The 17,966-nt window shown below is 40.5% G+C and overlaps 1 protein-coding gene across 11 annotated transcripts in view; it reads right to left on the bottom strand.

Moving 5' to 3' along the window:
- The window catches only part of SMOC1 (SPARC related modular calcium binding 1), a 164,117-nt gene that overhangs the window by 70,181 nt on the left and 75,970 nt on the right, over positions 1-17,966 (bottom strand). For all 11 annotated transcript variants that reach the window (XM_053979827.1, XM_053979820.1, XM_053979824.1 and 8 more), the window contains 2 exons: positions 10,819-10,931; positions 801-900 (listed from right to left, as the gene is read on the bottom strand). In XM_053979827.1, the coding sequence (XP_053835802.1) occupies positions 801-900; positions 10,819-10,931 (213 nt within the window). The remainder of the gene's footprint in view (positions 1-800; positions 901-10,818; positions 10,932-17,966) is intronic.

Raw genomic sequence — 17,966 nt, 5'->3', positions numbered from 1 at the left:
CTGTGTTTACTGTGGTGTTGTCACAGCAGGACTGTTCACAACAGCTCACAAAACTAGACCACTATTGATCAGGGCCATATGAAAATCTGGAGCCCAATCTCATTCCACGTGAGCCATGGGCTACCATATTGAATGGTGAGGAGAAGAAAGAAAAGCATTACTCTTTTTTAAAGAAACTTGTGGATTTGGTCTCAATGAACTGCTGGGCAACAAAGTAATGTCAGGCTGAGCACCCAGAAACACATCACTTAATAAACACGAGTAACAGCTGGGTCTGGATCTCCCTCTTGAGAGCTGTGGTGCAAGCCCAGTGCTGTCCACCCCTATAACACAAACACAGGGACCCTAAACTAAGCAACATGGTCAAAAGACCCAAATTCATTATAATCGCAGGACTCCAGAAACTGACAGTTTTGCATAGAACCACCTTCATGAATTAACTGAAATCACTCTGTACAAAAAATTACTCCATGTCCCACAAAATACAGGCCAAGAACCATTTCATTACAATACAGCTCATGGAAAAAATTATCCCATCTGTTCAGCAAATCTTTGGTGTACACAGCAACACTGACTCTTGCCTTGGCTGCCACAAGTTGTCACCTCAGTGGTTTTTCTTACTGAGCCTTGCAGAAGTGTCTGTATCCTAATTGCAGGGTGGACATGCCAGAGTCCAAAGTGCAGCGTTAAGTGGGGTAAACTGGCCAAGTCACCTGAAAAGACTGGGCTCTCAGAAGGATGCATTCACCCCAACCCTCTGGTTATAAAGTTAGTATTTGTTGAAGCCACTCCCACAGTACCTGAACATACAGGAGTTTTGTTCTGTACAGAAGAGCCGCTAATAGGCTTGCCATCAGGTGTCACACACCAGCAGTATCCAGTGTAGGTATGGCACTGCACCTGTTTAATAAAACAAAGAGCAGGCATTTCATTTCTCACTCTATCGCCAACCACTTTATTATCATTCACCATCTTATTGAAGTCCCAACCCAGAGGTATCACAAACACATGCTTCAGAGCAAGGAGGTCTTACAGAAGACTACCTTTGATATCATTATCTTTTCTTCCCTCATCTCCCCCGCAAAGAAAGGTGATTTCTCCTACTCCAACTCCTGTAGCTGAAATTCAGGAGGCAAAAGAAGTTACAAGTAATCATCTGAGAACACTTTAGTTGGGAGATGCAGCAGTTGTGTCTCAGCTCATTCCACCCTCTGCTACATCCCACTTACTGTTTACTATTAAAAATTTGTCCCGCTGCATCCCAGCTGGGTTATGGAAAGGCCACCCTATCCCAAAATTCCATAGCCACTGCTTGAGAGCAGCATCTGTAGGCATTTCAGAAGCATTTTATTCAATGACATGGCTGGAAAAGCGCAATACTGACTTGGTTAACAAACTTTCTCCAGATAGCTTTAAGCTCTATTGTGTTACTATGTCAAACTGCACAGCAGGAGCAAGATCCAACATGCTTGCTCCTTATATATTGACATGGACTTAAGAACATTTGATGAAGGTTCTAGTGAGTCAAAAGGTACACAGTATGAAATTAATCTTGATTGACATTGAAGCTCTACTTCTGAGCTGAACATCTAGAGCTGCCCAGTTCCTTCCTTCACCACAGAAAGACACCAGAATTACAAATTCAGATGCAGAACCTCTCAAGTAAGAATAGGTGAGTCGTGATCTAGCAGACTGGTCTTAGTAACATCTATGGGGATATTAATACAGGACCACTAAAATTTCGTTCAGCCTAACAAATCTAATGACAGCCTTTGCCTCAGCTTCCAGAGCAGCCAGCAACTGGATGAAATTCAGGATGCCTCTGACATCTTTGAGATAAAAGTAAACTATCATTGCACAGGCGTCTGTGCAAATACTAACAGGTCCCAAAATTCTTTCTAACAAGCATACTTTCAGCTGTAGTTAAATATGCACATCAGTACTTTGAAATGGTATAGAAGTCCTGTTACTATTGACTAGAGATGGTTCCTTCAATATTTCTGAAAAAAAGCCATGAAATGAGACCATTTCAGAAACTGCCTTTTTATTGTACTTGTAAAATGAGTTCTGTCCATTCTCTCTCTTTCCAAACAAGTTCATTGAAAACAATTTCTAATTCCAGTCCAGAAGAGAAGAGTGATGGGGTGTTTGTGCTGGTGCCCTCATTAGGGATCCTTTAGAGCAAAACCAGTCATTCCCCCTCGCTGACAGCTGGCTTCAATGCCCTAAGGTAGCAAAGTTTGTTCAGAGACTTAATGACAGGGTTTTTTTTAAAGGCTTTGAATATCACATAAAATATGATCTAAGAGCAATTATAACACAGTACATTGTGTTTATCTTGGGTTTTACTTGTTTATCTTGGGTTTTACTAAAGTGCAAATCAATCATTTTGCCTCAAGCATTTACTTTTAGTAGCCAAAATCAACAGTCATCTCATGTACCCATGTTACTGCAGTCACTGTCACTGCTATTTGCAGATTCATTTTTCTTCACTCAATATATCACAATATTAAATGCAAATTACTCAGAAGTATTATGACCATAATAAGCAATAATCAAGTTAGAAAATATGTTTTATTGCTCAATGTAATCAATTGAACACTCAAAACAAATGTGATGGATCTGCTCTGGTTTGTGTTTACAATTTATCTTTGCTGATCACACGCACACAAGACTGCATTCCCAACAGCACAAGAAGCTGCATTAATTGTAAAAATCCTACCAAGGGATAGAGCTAAATGCCAGGAGAGGGTCTCAAATTTGTAGGGCAAGACCATCCCATGTTATGTTATATAAAAAAATCCAGTGTATCCAGCATTTAAAAAACTCAAGTATTAGTCACTTGATAGTCCTTTAGCCAAACCTTTGGAAAAATAACAAAGTACATGGCAGAGGAGTTCGAAAAAAAAAAAATGTATTGACACAAATTCAAGATAGATGCATTAACTAAGAGTATGTTATGTAACACACCTCAGTAGAGAACTATGAATTACATACACTCATTTATGCAAGTGAAGTACATTACACCCATAAAAAAGTGAAGTAATTTAGTAAATAACTAGGCTAAGAAATGCTAGTCTTCCTTGGACTGGTATCCCATGACCTTTTCTTCCCCCATGTTACCATTAAGAAAAGAAAGAAATTGCCATTAGAAAAAGGAAGAAAAAAAAAATCGGAGACTGACAGCACTTAGCACTTTCACAACAACCACAACCACATGTTTTACTGCAGTACCAAAGGACTTCCCTTCTACAGATAACAGCTGCAATTAAAGCTCAGCCATTATCCTAAAGGCCAGACAGCTAGCCATGAAGAATGGGCACTTCAGAAATCTCAAGAATCAGTGCAGTTGTTTTTCCTGAATGTCTTCACAATGAGACACACTACCTTTCACCATGATACCTGACCAGGTGTCAGTACAATTTAGGGTCATAACAACAGTGGCCTACAGCCTAGAGTTTGCAGCCTAAAGGCTGGGAGGAAAGGTATACTCTTCATCACTTACATTGGACTGGTATGACACTGAAAAAAGTGTAAAGGTAATAGCTGATCCAGTACCCTTTCTAAGCACTGTGTGTAAACAAACATAAAATTTCTACTATTTCAGAGCACTTCCGGCAATGAATATCCAAAATTTGGGGGTTTACTTTAAAATTTTCCTTTTATCTTAAATTTGAGCTTTTATTTCTAAATAAAATTTCAATTGTCAACCCAAAATTCAACCTCATTCTCATCCTACTCCCAACGCAGTGAAATTTTTAAACACTTATCATCAGGAAAGTAAGTATGCAAGCATGATAGATGTTTACTGCACAGATCTAACCTACAGTTATTGAGTAACATGTATTATCAAAATACATGTTAGAAAAAATGTGTTTGACTTTTTTGGCTCTCAGTCTTCTAAAGCTAAGCACTAAGACAGGAAATACAATCTTATATACTTAATAGAGTTGATTGATAACCAAGCTGCAGCTACAGAATGCCTGTCACTGCTGGAAAGGCACATGACAGAATTTCTTATCTCAGATTAACACACATCTGTTCAACAGCTGTATTGTAAGTTACATAATAGGAAATCAGATAAATAAAACCTGTAAATCATTTGAGGTCTTCAACAGATTCCCCATTAACACCTACATTAAAAAAAAAAAAAAAATCCAATTTCATTTTAAAGCACTGCAAGCAGCCAAATCCCTGATCACGCAGAAGGACACTGTTCTTATTTAGGACATCTTACCTGTGTCTCAACTGAAGGATGAAAAGCATGAGGGACAAACCCAAGAAAAATTGCTCCATATCACCACTCCCCAAATTAAAAGTGTAGCAGCAGTTTCTCTATTCCACCCACCATTAGAATGTGTGAAATCAAACAGCAGCCAATATACTGGCCATATGATTAAAAACCTGATCTCATAAAATTCCTTACAATACGTAAGCATTAGAAGAGTAGTCACTGGGCAATGACGCTGCCTCTTAAGTCCCTTAGGGGACAAAGAAGCCATTCTTTGGTTGTCCTCGGTATCTCACTGGAAATGCCAGAACCTGATTCCCAAGTAAAGCTTCTAAACAAGCAAGCTTCTAAAGGAAAGCTTCTAAACAAGCAAGCAGTATCCCTTTATAACTATTTGACAAATGAGGATCAAGGGGATGTTGCTCAAATAGAAACTGGAAGTGAGAGAGAAATTGTATACACATCACATGGAGAGAACAGAGGCAAAGCAGGAATTCTGTGACGGCTGAAACCAGTTCCCATGGAGTTATAGGAAGAGGTAGTTTGCTGTAAGAGGCTTGAAGAAACCTTGGACAAGCACTGGGCTGACAACAGGAATAGAAACACTCAGACTAACCTCTCACTGTTGTTCAGATGACATGTTTAGCAACCCATTCCTATCCCATCACAGATCAAGCAAACATTTCCTGGCTACTTCCACAATGGAGGGCAGAGATGAGAAGGGAAGAACATTCATTCTGTATTGAAAGCTATACTTCTATGAGAAAAGAAAAAACACATCCAGTTTTTGAATGGCACTGCTGAGGCTAAGGGCAGGCAGCAGAGCTACTGACTGCACTCACAGAACCAGGCAAGGCTCCAAATCCTGGCTGCATCCAGGTGCTCCTTGTAAACACTGTAAAAACAGCTAAATAAATAGCTCCAAGCCAGCAGGTCATCTAGTCTGACCCAGGGAGCAGAAGCCAGTGTGACACAGCAATTCTTTAATCAAGTCTTTCCTTTGTTCAAGCCTCTGAGGCTCAGCTAGAAAGTCCTCTGAATCCAAGTTAGTGGTACACAACCGGCACACTGGCCTGATGGCCATTTATCTTAACTCTGAGTGGTGATCCTCTCTTCTGGTTCACATGTCTTGCAATGCTTAGACCTTGCATCTTGTAACACTTTTTGCTACATTAAGAGTCAGCTGATCGTGGTCAGAAGCTTGCCTTACCTTTATAGGCAATTTTAGGGGAGCTATAAATTAGTCTGCATCTTGTGTTTAAGCCTCTTTGGGACTGCAGTTCCTTAAACAATTCTTGTCACTTTTTCTGTTCTCCACTCATATTTAATTCTTCACAAATGGTCTTGTGCAATTATTCCCACCAGGGCTTTATGCAGCACCCATCTCCCTCAAGTCTATGCACCACTCAAGAAATGCTTGCTCCACGGGAATTTCACTGTTCATATAACCAGGGAAAGAAATTATCTGAGGCAAAAGAGCTTGATCAAGGGCATTCCCATCACACATGCTGACACATAAGTTATTTTTAGTTCAGGAAAAGGGTCCTCAAGAGAGGCTTTCTGCTTCAGACACGGAATATGACACTTTGAAGCTAAGAATGACCTTACATTGTCACTTTCCTTAAGTATGTCCACTCCCGCTTTAAGAACCTGTTCCTTTGCTATCTTGACTGGTACTTCTTTGAAGAAATGCCATAAATAACCAAAGTTCTTACCTCCTTACTCACTCATGGTTTATCTTTAGCACAACATACAAATGAGAAACACAATGAAAGCCACAGGAATAAAGTAAGTGTTTAAGTAGCAAACCTGCAGAGCAGAACTCAGAGAAAGCTACAGCTACCATATTTTATAGAAGGGATGTCTTTTAATAAAAAAAAAAAAAAAGCCAGGACTACAGATCATTTAAAAACCAGATGCTTTATAAAGAGTTTTTTTAATCTAGCAAGACAGACTGTGTTCTTCTGAAAGGAGAGGTGAATTCTTTGAGAGCTTCATATTGCTGGAATCTGAACACTGAATAATGGAATAACAGACAGCATCCAGGGAATGAAGGATATGTCTACACAGTACCTTGCCACATTAAGAAGTGAGTTTGTAATTCTGCCCAGCATCATGCTACACTAACCAATACAGAGGAGCAGACTTGGATCATGAAGTCACACTGAAGGCTGAAAGGGTTCCCCACATCTTTAGAAAGGGCTGTTTGGGGAACCTGGGAGAAAACAGAATATTTTATGTGCATTAGCATAGTGTGGAGTGAAACTACTGGTATGGACCATAATATAGATTACTCTTTCTAAGCAGACTTATATTACAAGATGTGGTAATGCTATGGAAGCTATCTGATAATGCAGAACTGCTCTGATAGTCAGCCCCTCACTGATCCTGTCATAAGACCACAGGTTTGACTGATGCACTCACTTTAAGAGAAATCTCAGTGCTGCATCATAACTGCACCAGGAGCTAGATTTTAAGAACCCTAAACTCAAAGAAACTCTCCAAGGAGATTTGCCCTCAGTTTTTTGCAGACTTGTGAGGAAAAGAAACCACAACTAGACAGTGGAAGGTGACAGCAAACAGCAAGACATACCACAAAGACCCACAAAACTACACCCCTAAGACAGGATTAACATTATTCATGTTCATATTAATCTGACTGTAACAGATCCCATTTAAAATCTCAGCAACCTTTTCTGAAAAACTGCTTGGGGAAAAACTATGAAGAATGCAAGTCTCCTTCAGCCCATGGCAACAAGCCCAATGGCACTAGGCAGCAAAAGAAAGTGTGCAGATTACCCACAAGTGCCTGTTGTTTATGAAGAACAGAGCACAGCAGGTTAAGTGCAGCATGGAAAAGGAATGGCATTTATGGAAAATACAGCATACCAGCAAAAAGGCAAAAGTCTTGGGAACACAAACTGGTTTTAGTCATGGTTAATTCTGTATAAGAGTACGTGACCTCAGTTTTCTACAATTAATCAAATTACTCGTATCTAACAAACATTCTTATTTTGTGAATAACTCAAATTTTATCTGCCTGCTTATATTACTGTGGATTAAGTGTAGAGAGATTTCGCTATAGGAAATAATATTCCCCACACAGACTGAAATATAAAGACATAGCAATTCCAGAGGAATTAATCAGGCCTGCTTCCCCATTTATAGTCATCCCATCATGCCTGCAAGTGGCATCACTTCTTCACCCTGCAAATCCATGTTACATTTGTAGATGTGCAAGTAGCACTAAAAGGGGATTTGATAAGATCTTTGCAATACGCATACTCAACAATAAGGGAAGCAGCACATATGTTGCATAGAAACAGTTATGACAGCCAGTGAATTGACAAGCGCCAGCTCCTCTTGATGCAGTAAACAAACCCCATTATACCTAGTCATGCATAAGAAAACTGGAAAACTGATCAGCTGAGCAACAGAATCAGTGGCAACACTGACTTTTGTCTGAATTTCACAGGCAGTGAAAACCAGACAGATCATACAAGTGTTTTAAGACATGCATGATATCTCTCTACAAAAGGGTTTAAATGCAAGCCAAACTGAGGCCTTTGCCTTTAGGCCCTTCTCCCTTTCACCCTTGTTGCCACATCTAACTGTGGTAGATCCAACCCTGCAGGGAAGCAGGAGGAAGTAAGTCAGCATGGTCCTCCTCCATGGCGCATGCTCCTGCTCACAGAGCGGCAGAGGAGCTGTGCTCTCATCAGCACCCTTCAGCCCCATCCAGTCTGCAGAGCATCCAGCCCCAAATTCAGTATTGAACTGGCTACAACTCCAGGAGCTGGAAAGGGCAGACTTGAGCTGCTTTCAGAGGAACAGCCCCACCTTCAGTGTTTACCCAGAGTGATTGCAATTTAGTTTCTAATCAAGATAATTGCGATGAACTACAAAAGCAACAGTTCAGCCAAGCAGGTTCTCTGAACATAGTTACTACTACCTAATTCTCCCACATCTCTACTGCTCTTGTTTTTCAATCCTACAAAAATTTCAAGAATTTCCAACAATTAATTAGTTAAATTAAAACTCAGACTGTTTTGAAGTCTGATGGCAAAGACAACCATGTGGGCCTGAATACCTACTGTGTTCAGTAGACTCAGCAAAGTGACCTGAAAGCAAGTCATCTACATCTTGAATGAGTGCTGTAACAGTCAGATATTTGATATTCTAAATACATGCATGCATCTTTGTTTCCTCTCTGATCAGAGTTTTTCTTCTACATAAAACTCCCCTTCAATAACAGTTACACAGAAAGGGGGAAGTAGTTGAAAAAGTCTCTCTAGCCAACTTTATATACCCTGAAACATGTGCATCTGCATTAGACTTTTGTTGGGATGGGGATTCCATGTTGAAGAGCACAGTGGGTATTTTTCCTAGAAACTTCATTGAGAGATGCTGTTCTGTTGTAGACTTCCCAACCAAGATTTTGGAGTCTAGATGGAGCAACACTGGGTACTGGACCAAAATAAACTAACAACAGTCCAGAGCTGACTTCAGCAAGGCCTCCGGACTTCAGAAGAACACAGCTTCCCTGTAGAGCAGAACCCAGGAGCTTAATTTTCTGCACAAAAGATGCAGTATCAAAAATACCTCCACCAGATGAGATCTGTTAATGAGTTGCTAGAAGCAAAACTGTTTAGACTGTCCACCAAAATTCTAGTTTTTATACATCTTTTTTAAAATCAAAATTTATTACGTTTTGACTAGAAGCTAAAGGAAATATTTGTCTCAAAAGCAGGTTGAAACTAGTTAGCTTTCTTGGACATTATTTTTCACTTCAGCCTTATGCAGGGACAATTACCTTAAATGCTGCAATATAACTGATGAAGCTGGTTTGTGAGGTATGTAGAATACAGGGTATTTTTATGAACAAAGGAATTATATGAATTTCAGTTAATTCCAGATACAAAGAGATCAGAGGCTTCCTTCATCACGCCAGGTAAAACAAAAGCACTTTAGTGTTCACTCCGGAATGGAGGAAGAATGTGAAATATCACTTGGCTGCCAACTGACACCACACAATTTTTGTAAGAAGTTTCATGCTACCCCTCAACTGGCAACCAACACTGGCTAAGGAACGTGCCAAGGAAAAGTCCAGCAACTTCTCCACAATCCAGACACTGGTACCAACCTTCAAAATAAACCTGTCTGAAACAAAGCTTTACCAACTATACTATCAGTCCAGCTTTTAAGGATAAAAATTTCACCTGCTTTCCTCTCCAAGAAGTTGATGGACAGGTGATAGACATTTCAAAGTTGGCTTTCCTTACCCCTTTTTTCTTGAACTATAAAGTTTAACATGGAACACTTTGTTCCATGTTGGCCCACTGTGCTAGCTTTTATAAACATTAGCCCCCAGTGCCAACACAATCTGAGAAGCTCTACACAAAATCAAATTTCAACAATTGAAAGTGCAGTTAAACTGCAAGAAATTGCAGCCATCTTCTCTTATCCCAACCTTCTCCACACAGTACAGAAACAGAATGCTGCTCTAAAGAACTTTTTCCACTTCATCATCAAAAAACAAAAACAAAACAAAAACACTCCCACACACCAGATAATGGGAGGGTAAGGCTGAGGAGGGGAATAAAAATTTTAGTGGGTTATCACAAAAAAAAATCTTTTCTCTCCTATCCCTCCAGGCATCACAAGATGTTTGAACCAAATCCAAAGTTCTCTGCCTTTCTCATCTTTTTTAAGCCAATATTGATTCTGTTTGGAATTTTTTACCTTCAGAAGACCTTGCAAACAACCTATATATCCTAAAATTTCTCCAAGAGAGAAGCAATCTAGAGCAGTATTAGATGTATGGAAAGGTAGGCAAAAAACATTCTGTGATTTACCTAAATCCACAAAGTAGAGGTCACAGGGTTGCAGGTTTTTGGCTTTTTAGATGTGTACAAAACTGAGCAGACAGCATGAAACTGTGTCAGGAAACTGTGCATGAGCCATTTTTAACAGCCAGTTCAGCCAGCACTAGGACACTGCTCAATGTGCTCGTGGTAACAGAACCAGGTATCACTCTTCATTTCTACCCTGTTTTGGCAAACTTCAGCAACTGAACAGTGAGGAATCAAAAACCCAAACAAAGCAGTCTCATCTCCTCTCTGCCAGTCCTCCAAATCACTACAAGACATATAGTACAAGAAGTACCCTGCAGAAGAAATAGCCTGAAGAGACTGCTTTTTTTTCCTGGGATAGATGAAGCAGAGGTAATAGCAGAATCAGCTGCATCCACCCTGCTCTGTGTAAGCCACAGCTCTCTTTACAGCCCCTCTTCATGGAAAAATTGACCTTCCCTGCAGCTGTTTTTCTTTCTATGCAATGCTGAAGATTAATGCCATTTGTTTCTGTACTACACTGGAGCTGGATGCTATTGCATTTGTGTATGTCTTTTAAGGTATTGTGACTGAATCAAAACTTTCATTTGGTTAAAGAAGTTCCCAGCTTTCAGATTTTTACCCATGTAACTGGGTCAGAGTATGCACCCACTCTGTTATCATCACTTGGCCCTTATCACTGAATCTCCCACAGACACCTGAAGCCTAGCTGAACGAAGCAAATAGAAATTTTACCTGCATGAAAGATCCATCCTCATTGCACTCTGGGATGAAGACTGCTTCCTGAGGCTTCTTTGCCTGTTCCAGTGCTTGAGCTCTTTCTAATCGACACTTGCTTTGGCCAGCATCTACAAAGAAAAAAGCAAAACTCACTTACATTGCAATTTGGTCTCTCCAAAAGCTACCAGATGACCTGTGCAGCTGCAAGGGGAAAACCCCCAAAACAAATAAATATAAAGCATAAAAGACCATTACTGCACATTCACCAGGTACATATGGAGCTACCACTCATGATCCTAAAGACAAATATGAGCCCAGACAATGAAATTACAAGCCAGTTAATTAAGAGATGTCTAATTTCCTAGTCAATAGTTTTTATGGTCATCTAAGGATCCTGGAAGCTTCTTTCAACCACCACTGGAGCACAATGTCCACACAATGAAAGGCCATTAACAGCCTGAAACTGGATGGCTGAGTATCACCAAATAATTCAGGCCAAGCAGTGAGCAATATGGAAAAGAAGTGATGACCCCCTCTTCTCTGAGAAACTCTCCCAGGAAGATACTAAAATAGCCAGTCATTCATATGAACTTCCACCTCTGTGTGGTTCAGATGAGGCAGATATGCTATTTCCCGTGCTTTCCTGAAACTCAGCTTTTACCTCTGGTCCCAATGCTTACAGCCAGGTGTGCATGATAACTTTCTCATGCATCAGTTACTTACTTCGGAGACAAGAAAAAAATTTGCTCTGCAAGCAGAGTTTGAGGGGTTAAGATCTCAGTTCTTACTTCAGATGATGGCAAAGTGCAGCATGACCTTCACCCCTTCTAGGTTGAACTCACAGTTACAGAGTATACCCAGGTAAGTCTAACTCTAATGACTGATGAGTAAAAAAAGGGAGGTTTTGCCCTGCGGGGATCCAGATTGACTCAGTGTTTACATTTAAAAACATCAGGTCTAACAATACTGCTGTTCAGTCTAGAAAGAGAAGGAAAACAGTGAACATCTGTTTCCATGGCACTTTGACACCAGAACTAGCACCTTCTCTCTTCTCCCATGAATCCACTGACTACAGATTTTCAGGGCAGAAACTTCATAATCTTTTAGCAGCACCATACAGAGTGAAGAAGTTTCAATCCTCATTGTACCAGCCATGGAAATCATATTGGTTAACAAAAAAATTCCACTAGATCCCTGAAGATCACATTCTGTTTCACAGAATGCATGAACTTTGACAACAGAATCGCTAATACCAGCATTAAATTAGAAAGTCAGTCTGGGTTCTTAGAGCAGTTGAGTTCACATTGTGTGGCAATAGAAGTAATTTCCATCCAGGCATCTCTAGACATAGAAATCAACGACAATGCTGTAAATAGTTTTGATAAAAACAGACCAAAGCTTTCAGGCCGAGTACTTTATTTATACATCTGATGACTCGGGAGATTAAGTTTTTGTCAACACAGTTTCATTTTAAACATATCACATTACCTCCCAAGAAGGATTTCACAAGGCTTCTGAAATTATGAAAATCAAACTGTTCTTTCTGGAGAAAGAATGATTCATAGCAATAGCATACAGAAAAGATACCAGCTGCTTAGGCATTGCATTAGAAAGTAACAGCACCTGTATCAATTCTGCCAGTGACCACTGAGTGACTACAAGTTGGTCACCTCACCCCCGTGTGAACTTACGTCACTTCTGATTCTATGTCACTTATCTTTGGACTAATTTGTTTGTTGGGTGTTTGCACAATACCAAAGCACATGGAACTTTGATCTCAGGTGGGCCACTATGCACTTGTATAAAGAGTGAAATTCTAACAGAATAAAAAAGACTTGAATAAAATTTACACTGTATTTTTTTTTTCTAGTTATCCATAAGCTTTGACATGGAATTTCCTTTTTGCCTGCTTGCCAATGTGACCAGACAATCAGACCTTGTTTGCACATCTCCAGTGGAGGGTAGCCCTGCCAACTGATCCTTCCAAACATGTGCTCACTCTTTCAGCTGAAAAGGAAGCACTTGCAATGCTTGTAACTGGAACACCTATCACTTGCAGATCTCCTGTTCAAGCTTAAGAATCTAATCTTGCTTGACAGAGGACATTACTACAAAAACAGATGGCGTGCCTGCAGTTTGTTTCATATTTGCCTGACTGAAAACATTTTCAACTTCTGCTTCACAGGAGACAACTAAGTAGCAAAAAAAAAAAAAAAAAAAAAAAAAAAAAAAAACCACACCAGCATAGATTATGCAGATGTGCACTTGCAAGGAAAAAAACAGGTGTGAATTTCTTACATGACAATCAAACCACAAGTTGCCAAACAAAAGTGTTTTCTAGTCTCTATATATGAGGATACAAGACTGCAGACAGGCATTTCTGGTTCCTCTCCTGAACATAAAACAGAAGCATCAAGCACTTCCACATAGCATCTGCTTTAGTGCTGGCACATTCACAACTACACGACTGAAACTGGATGCATCAGCACTGAGCTGGTAGAAACAAACATTTTGTGATATCCTCTGCAGTACAAATACATTAGAAGTCCAGGAAGAAGGGAAACTAACCCATTTCTTTGTCCAATTTGTCTAATGAACAAAGAAACATGCACAAGATCAAGCCCTTATTTAAGAAGATAATATAAACACATTACTGCTAAGGCTACCATGTCTCTCCCAGCAATTTTAACTGGCCTTTATAGACTGAACTCTCTACCCCCACCCAGCAGAGCACATTTCAGAGCACACCACCACTACACCACAGTGTTGAAGAGCTCATCGTTGCTGCAGCATCTTTTGCACTTCAATCATTGGCTTAAGTGGTGACTCTTCCCAAATTGCTGCTGAAGTACAAAGAAGACAGAGTTTTTCTCCTGTTCATGAACACTCAGGACTGATTATTTCTCCCATCCTCCCTCACTGATTTCCAAAGGGCATGCCAGTCCTTTAACAGCTTGATTTGGAACACCTTAATACCACGCTGGGTGGAGAGGTGCGTGCATATTGCTATCTTTTTTGTCAGTCTTCCACAGATCAGTTCCAGTAAAAACAGTGCCTTTAAGATCAACATTTACCAGTTTGTTTTTAAAAGGACTGTCAATCCTTCTCTTCCTCACTCCACAGGCTGGTATTTTTATAATGTTTGCACCAACATGTGATTTCAGTGGGATGACTTCACCTTGCTATTTTTGCTTTGTTAATTAGAAAATGTAAAATATTACATAAGTGCCAAGTGTTTAAAAAATAACTGTCAAATAGCTCACCCCAAATAAGATGCATTACAAACTTTACTAAAGCCTGATCTTATGATTGTAGGTTCATATACCCAATTCTACATTTTGACTGCTTATTCAAGTGTTTCAGCACTTTCTTGCCTGTTTTTAGAAATGTTATCTGAAATATCAAACACCATGTTTATAAACCAGAATGGCATTAATGCATTCCAGTTTCATGGTTCAAGCAGACTAAATTGGACACTTTTCCCTCCATTACATTAAGTGAAAAACCAAAATAGCATAACTGCTTTTGAAAGCAGACCTGCTGAATTTTACTTTAAATATCTTCAAACTTGGGACAGATTTACTGTAGCTCAGAAAGCTGCCTTTTAAAGAAAATTAATTCTCAAGCTGGCAGCTGGCAACCAGGAGATTGTTAACTACAAGCGATATTTTTGACATCCCTGGTCTAATCAGCACAATGCAGGTGCACATAATTTTGGATTTTGCAATGACATTGGCTAGTTACCATGGCTGATCTTATCCATGAATAGTTTATTCAAACAAGACCACCGTGTCCCTCATAGGATACACACTGCACTCCTGAATAGGCTCCAAGAATTCCAGCGTCCTCTCTTCAACAGGCAGAAGGCAGTATTGACACCATACAATGTCATGGTATAAAGACCCAAGCTCTCCTAATAACACAAGTAAAATACCTCCAGGATTCACATAACAGTAGCAGCAAATCAATACAATGCAACCACCAGAATCTATTAAAGCTACTTAATTTTAATTCTCCTATGTTTGTATCCAAAGTTCAAATAGCAAAAATTGATCCAAACAGCTTTTTAACTATTTTCAGTTCCACTAGGTAACTGTCTTATACAGGCCAGGTCTCCATCAGACATGAAACAGTTCAGCTACACTAAAGTCGGCAGGTTCATACCCATCTACTCCATTATATGTGTATTTGCATAAAACAAGCAAAAATGGATCTCAGCAAACTACAAAATCATGCCTATCTATTGTACAGGATATTAATCATAATTCACTCTCCTCACTGTTTTCCACTTAATTTGGGTCAAGTCCTACAACCTGGAATCTCAAACTTGTTCACCCACAGAGAATGGTTCAGGTTGGTAGGGACCACTTGAGGTCATCTTGTCTAAACTTCCTGCTAACACAGGGTCCCTTGGAGCATACTACTCAGGACTGAGTAGAGACAGCTACAGACATCTCCAGGGGACCTCTCTGGGCAGCTGTTCCACTGTTCAGTTACTCTCACAGTAAAAATGTTCTTCCTCATGTTCAGGTGGAACTGTGTTCCAGTTTCTGCCCACTCAATCTCCTTTCAAGATACTTATATGCATTGATGAGACCCCCTCTCCGTCATATCTTCCCCAGGATAAAAAGGCCCAGTCTCACAGTGTTTCCTCACAAGTGAGGTGCTTCGGTCCCCTCATTACCTTGGCCACCTTCTGCTGGACCCTCTCCAGAATCTCCATGTCTCTCTTGTACTGAGGAGCCCAGAACTGGACATAGCGCTCTAGATGTGGCCTCACCAGGGCTGAGCAGAGGGGCAGAATCACCTCCCTTGACCTGCTGGCAATGCTCTTTCTGATACACCCCAGGATCCCACTGGCCTTCTTGGCTGCAAGAGCACAGCTGGCTCATGGACATCTTGTTGGCCACCAGGATCCCCAGGTCCTTCTCTACAGAGATGCTTACCAGCAGGTAAGCATGTTGCTTACTGCTTACTGCAACTGGTGCATGAGGTTATTCCTTCCCAGGGGCAGGACCCCATACTCTCTTAAATTCCAATAAGGTTCTACTCTCCTCATCCCTCCAACCCCGAGACCTCTCTGAAGAGTTCCACAGCCCTCTCAGCTTTGAATCATCAACAAACTTGCTGAAGAGGCATCTGTCCCTTCATCCAAGTCACTGATGAACAAGTTAAATTGTAATGGACTCAATATTGAACCCTGGGGGACACCACTAGTGACAGGCCTCCAACCACACCTGTGCCACTGATCCAAATCACTGAGACCTGACGTTCACACAGCTCTCAAACCACTCCACTGTCCACATGTCCAGTCTGTACTCCCTGAGCTTTCCTGCAAGGATATCATGAGAGAGGGTGTCAAAAGCCTTCCTGAAATCCATGTGGACAACACCCACTACTCTTCCCTCATCTATCCAGCCAGTTGTCCCACCGTAGAAGGCAATCTGGTTGGTTAAGCATGACATCCCCATCCACACTGACTACTCCTGATCATCTTCTTGTCTTCCTTTCACATCAATTCATTTTGTTCCTTTTTTGATATCCACATTGCATTTCTACTCCAGAGTTCCCTAATTTATTCAGAACATGTCTAAATTTCCAAAGTGATTGAAAGAGACATTTAAGATTTTACTAACTGCTGCCAAGGAAGGACATTCTTACTCACAATCAAGGGAGAATAAAGCAAATTCGAAGACAAAACACATGGATCTAGTGAGCAGACAAAGTATTTTCAAAACATCATCCCCTGTCCAACAAAAATAGTAGGTAGAGAAGATTATCTTCAAATAACCCATCAGTCAGAAGACCTGCCTTTCTAGCACATTAGCCAAAAGCTGTGCTCATTTACTGTGTCCCAGGAGAAAGGCTGAAGGTCCTGTTACAATCTCCACCAGTAACTTAACAGATAGGTTCACTCCACAAAGGGCCTTGTGATAAGAACAAACCCTGTACCAGCAGACTTATTAATCCAATTAATAAATCTAAAGAAAACTTCCAGAACACTCCCAGAAAGTAATTAAATAAGTCAAAGAAGCTTGTGGAAATCAACCAGTTAACAAAGAACTTAAATGTGTTCTAAGCCACAGATACGTACCAGTAAAACAATCACTGCATAAATGACTCTTGGCAAGCTGTCAAGATTAACAAGTATTTGTCCTTCACCCCTGCAAAGTTTTAAGGTATAACTCTTATTTAACATCAGATATTATGACACTTCCTGAGGAAAAATCCAGGTAACATTGCTTGGCTGTGTATTTTAGACACAGCTATAGCACCTGGAACTATTCTCTAGAATCACATCAGTGAGGCTCCATTTGTCAAGGATGCCATAATTTGATCATTTTAAGCTACTCCTGACTTTTAACCCTTTGTGATGCATGAGGGTTTGGAGGGAGTTCAGATAATTTAGCAATGAAGGAATTTCATTGAAAAGCACATGAGGAAGCTAACAACAAACGAGAGCTGAATAAGGGTTATAGCTCCCAAAGGGCTGGCAAGATTTCATCTTTAAAGGTCCTTAGATTCTTGAGAGAGAACAGAGCATTAACTTGAATCAAAAAGGTTCTGTTCTCACTATGGAAACCATTCTGTTTCCCTTGGCACAAGCACAGTTCAAGTCATCAGCATATACACTGGAAGCCTATGATAATCTGGGCTGCAGAACTATGCCTTGCTGTCCACACTATACTTTCTCTTCTACTTGTTTTAGTCACCTGCTGTTTTTCCCCCCCGTCAGAGAGCAAAGGCAAGTTAAAACTTCTCATTCCATAAGGGTAAGCTCTTGGGTACAGCATCTATCACAAGTGTATGTGACTGAGCTCGATGACCTGTGGGATCCCTTACAGCTCCCACAGGAGCTCTCCTGTAGAGCATGTGTCGTGCAGGAGGAGTGAAGGCTGTTCAGGGTATACCCAATGTCCTGCCGCAGTACAGGGTGCTTGAACACTGCTGGAAATACCTTCCTTTTTGCCAGTACACAATACAGACCTGGCCTACAGCCTGTAGTTCAGCACAGCTGTCTCACAACTGCCTGGATTTGCCAACAACTGTGATCTTTATGCACTAGAGGTCACGTTCCCAGTGCAGCTAGCAAAACAAAATACCTTTCAAGAGCTGCACATATGGAAATTACCAGCTAGTTTAAATTTGCATGTGAGAGTTGA

The sequence above is a fragment of the Vidua macroura genome, chromosome 6, assembly GCF_024509145.1.
Source record: "Vidua macroura isolate BioBank_ID:100142 chromosome 6, ASM2450914v1, whole genome shotgun sequence".
Classification (NCBI taxonomy): Eukaryota; Metazoa; Chordata; class Aves; order Passeriformes; family Viduidae; genus Vidua; species Vidua macroura.
The sequence above is the reverse complement of the archived record's forward strand: the minus strand, read 5'-3'. Positions and strand labels throughout refer to the sequence as shown.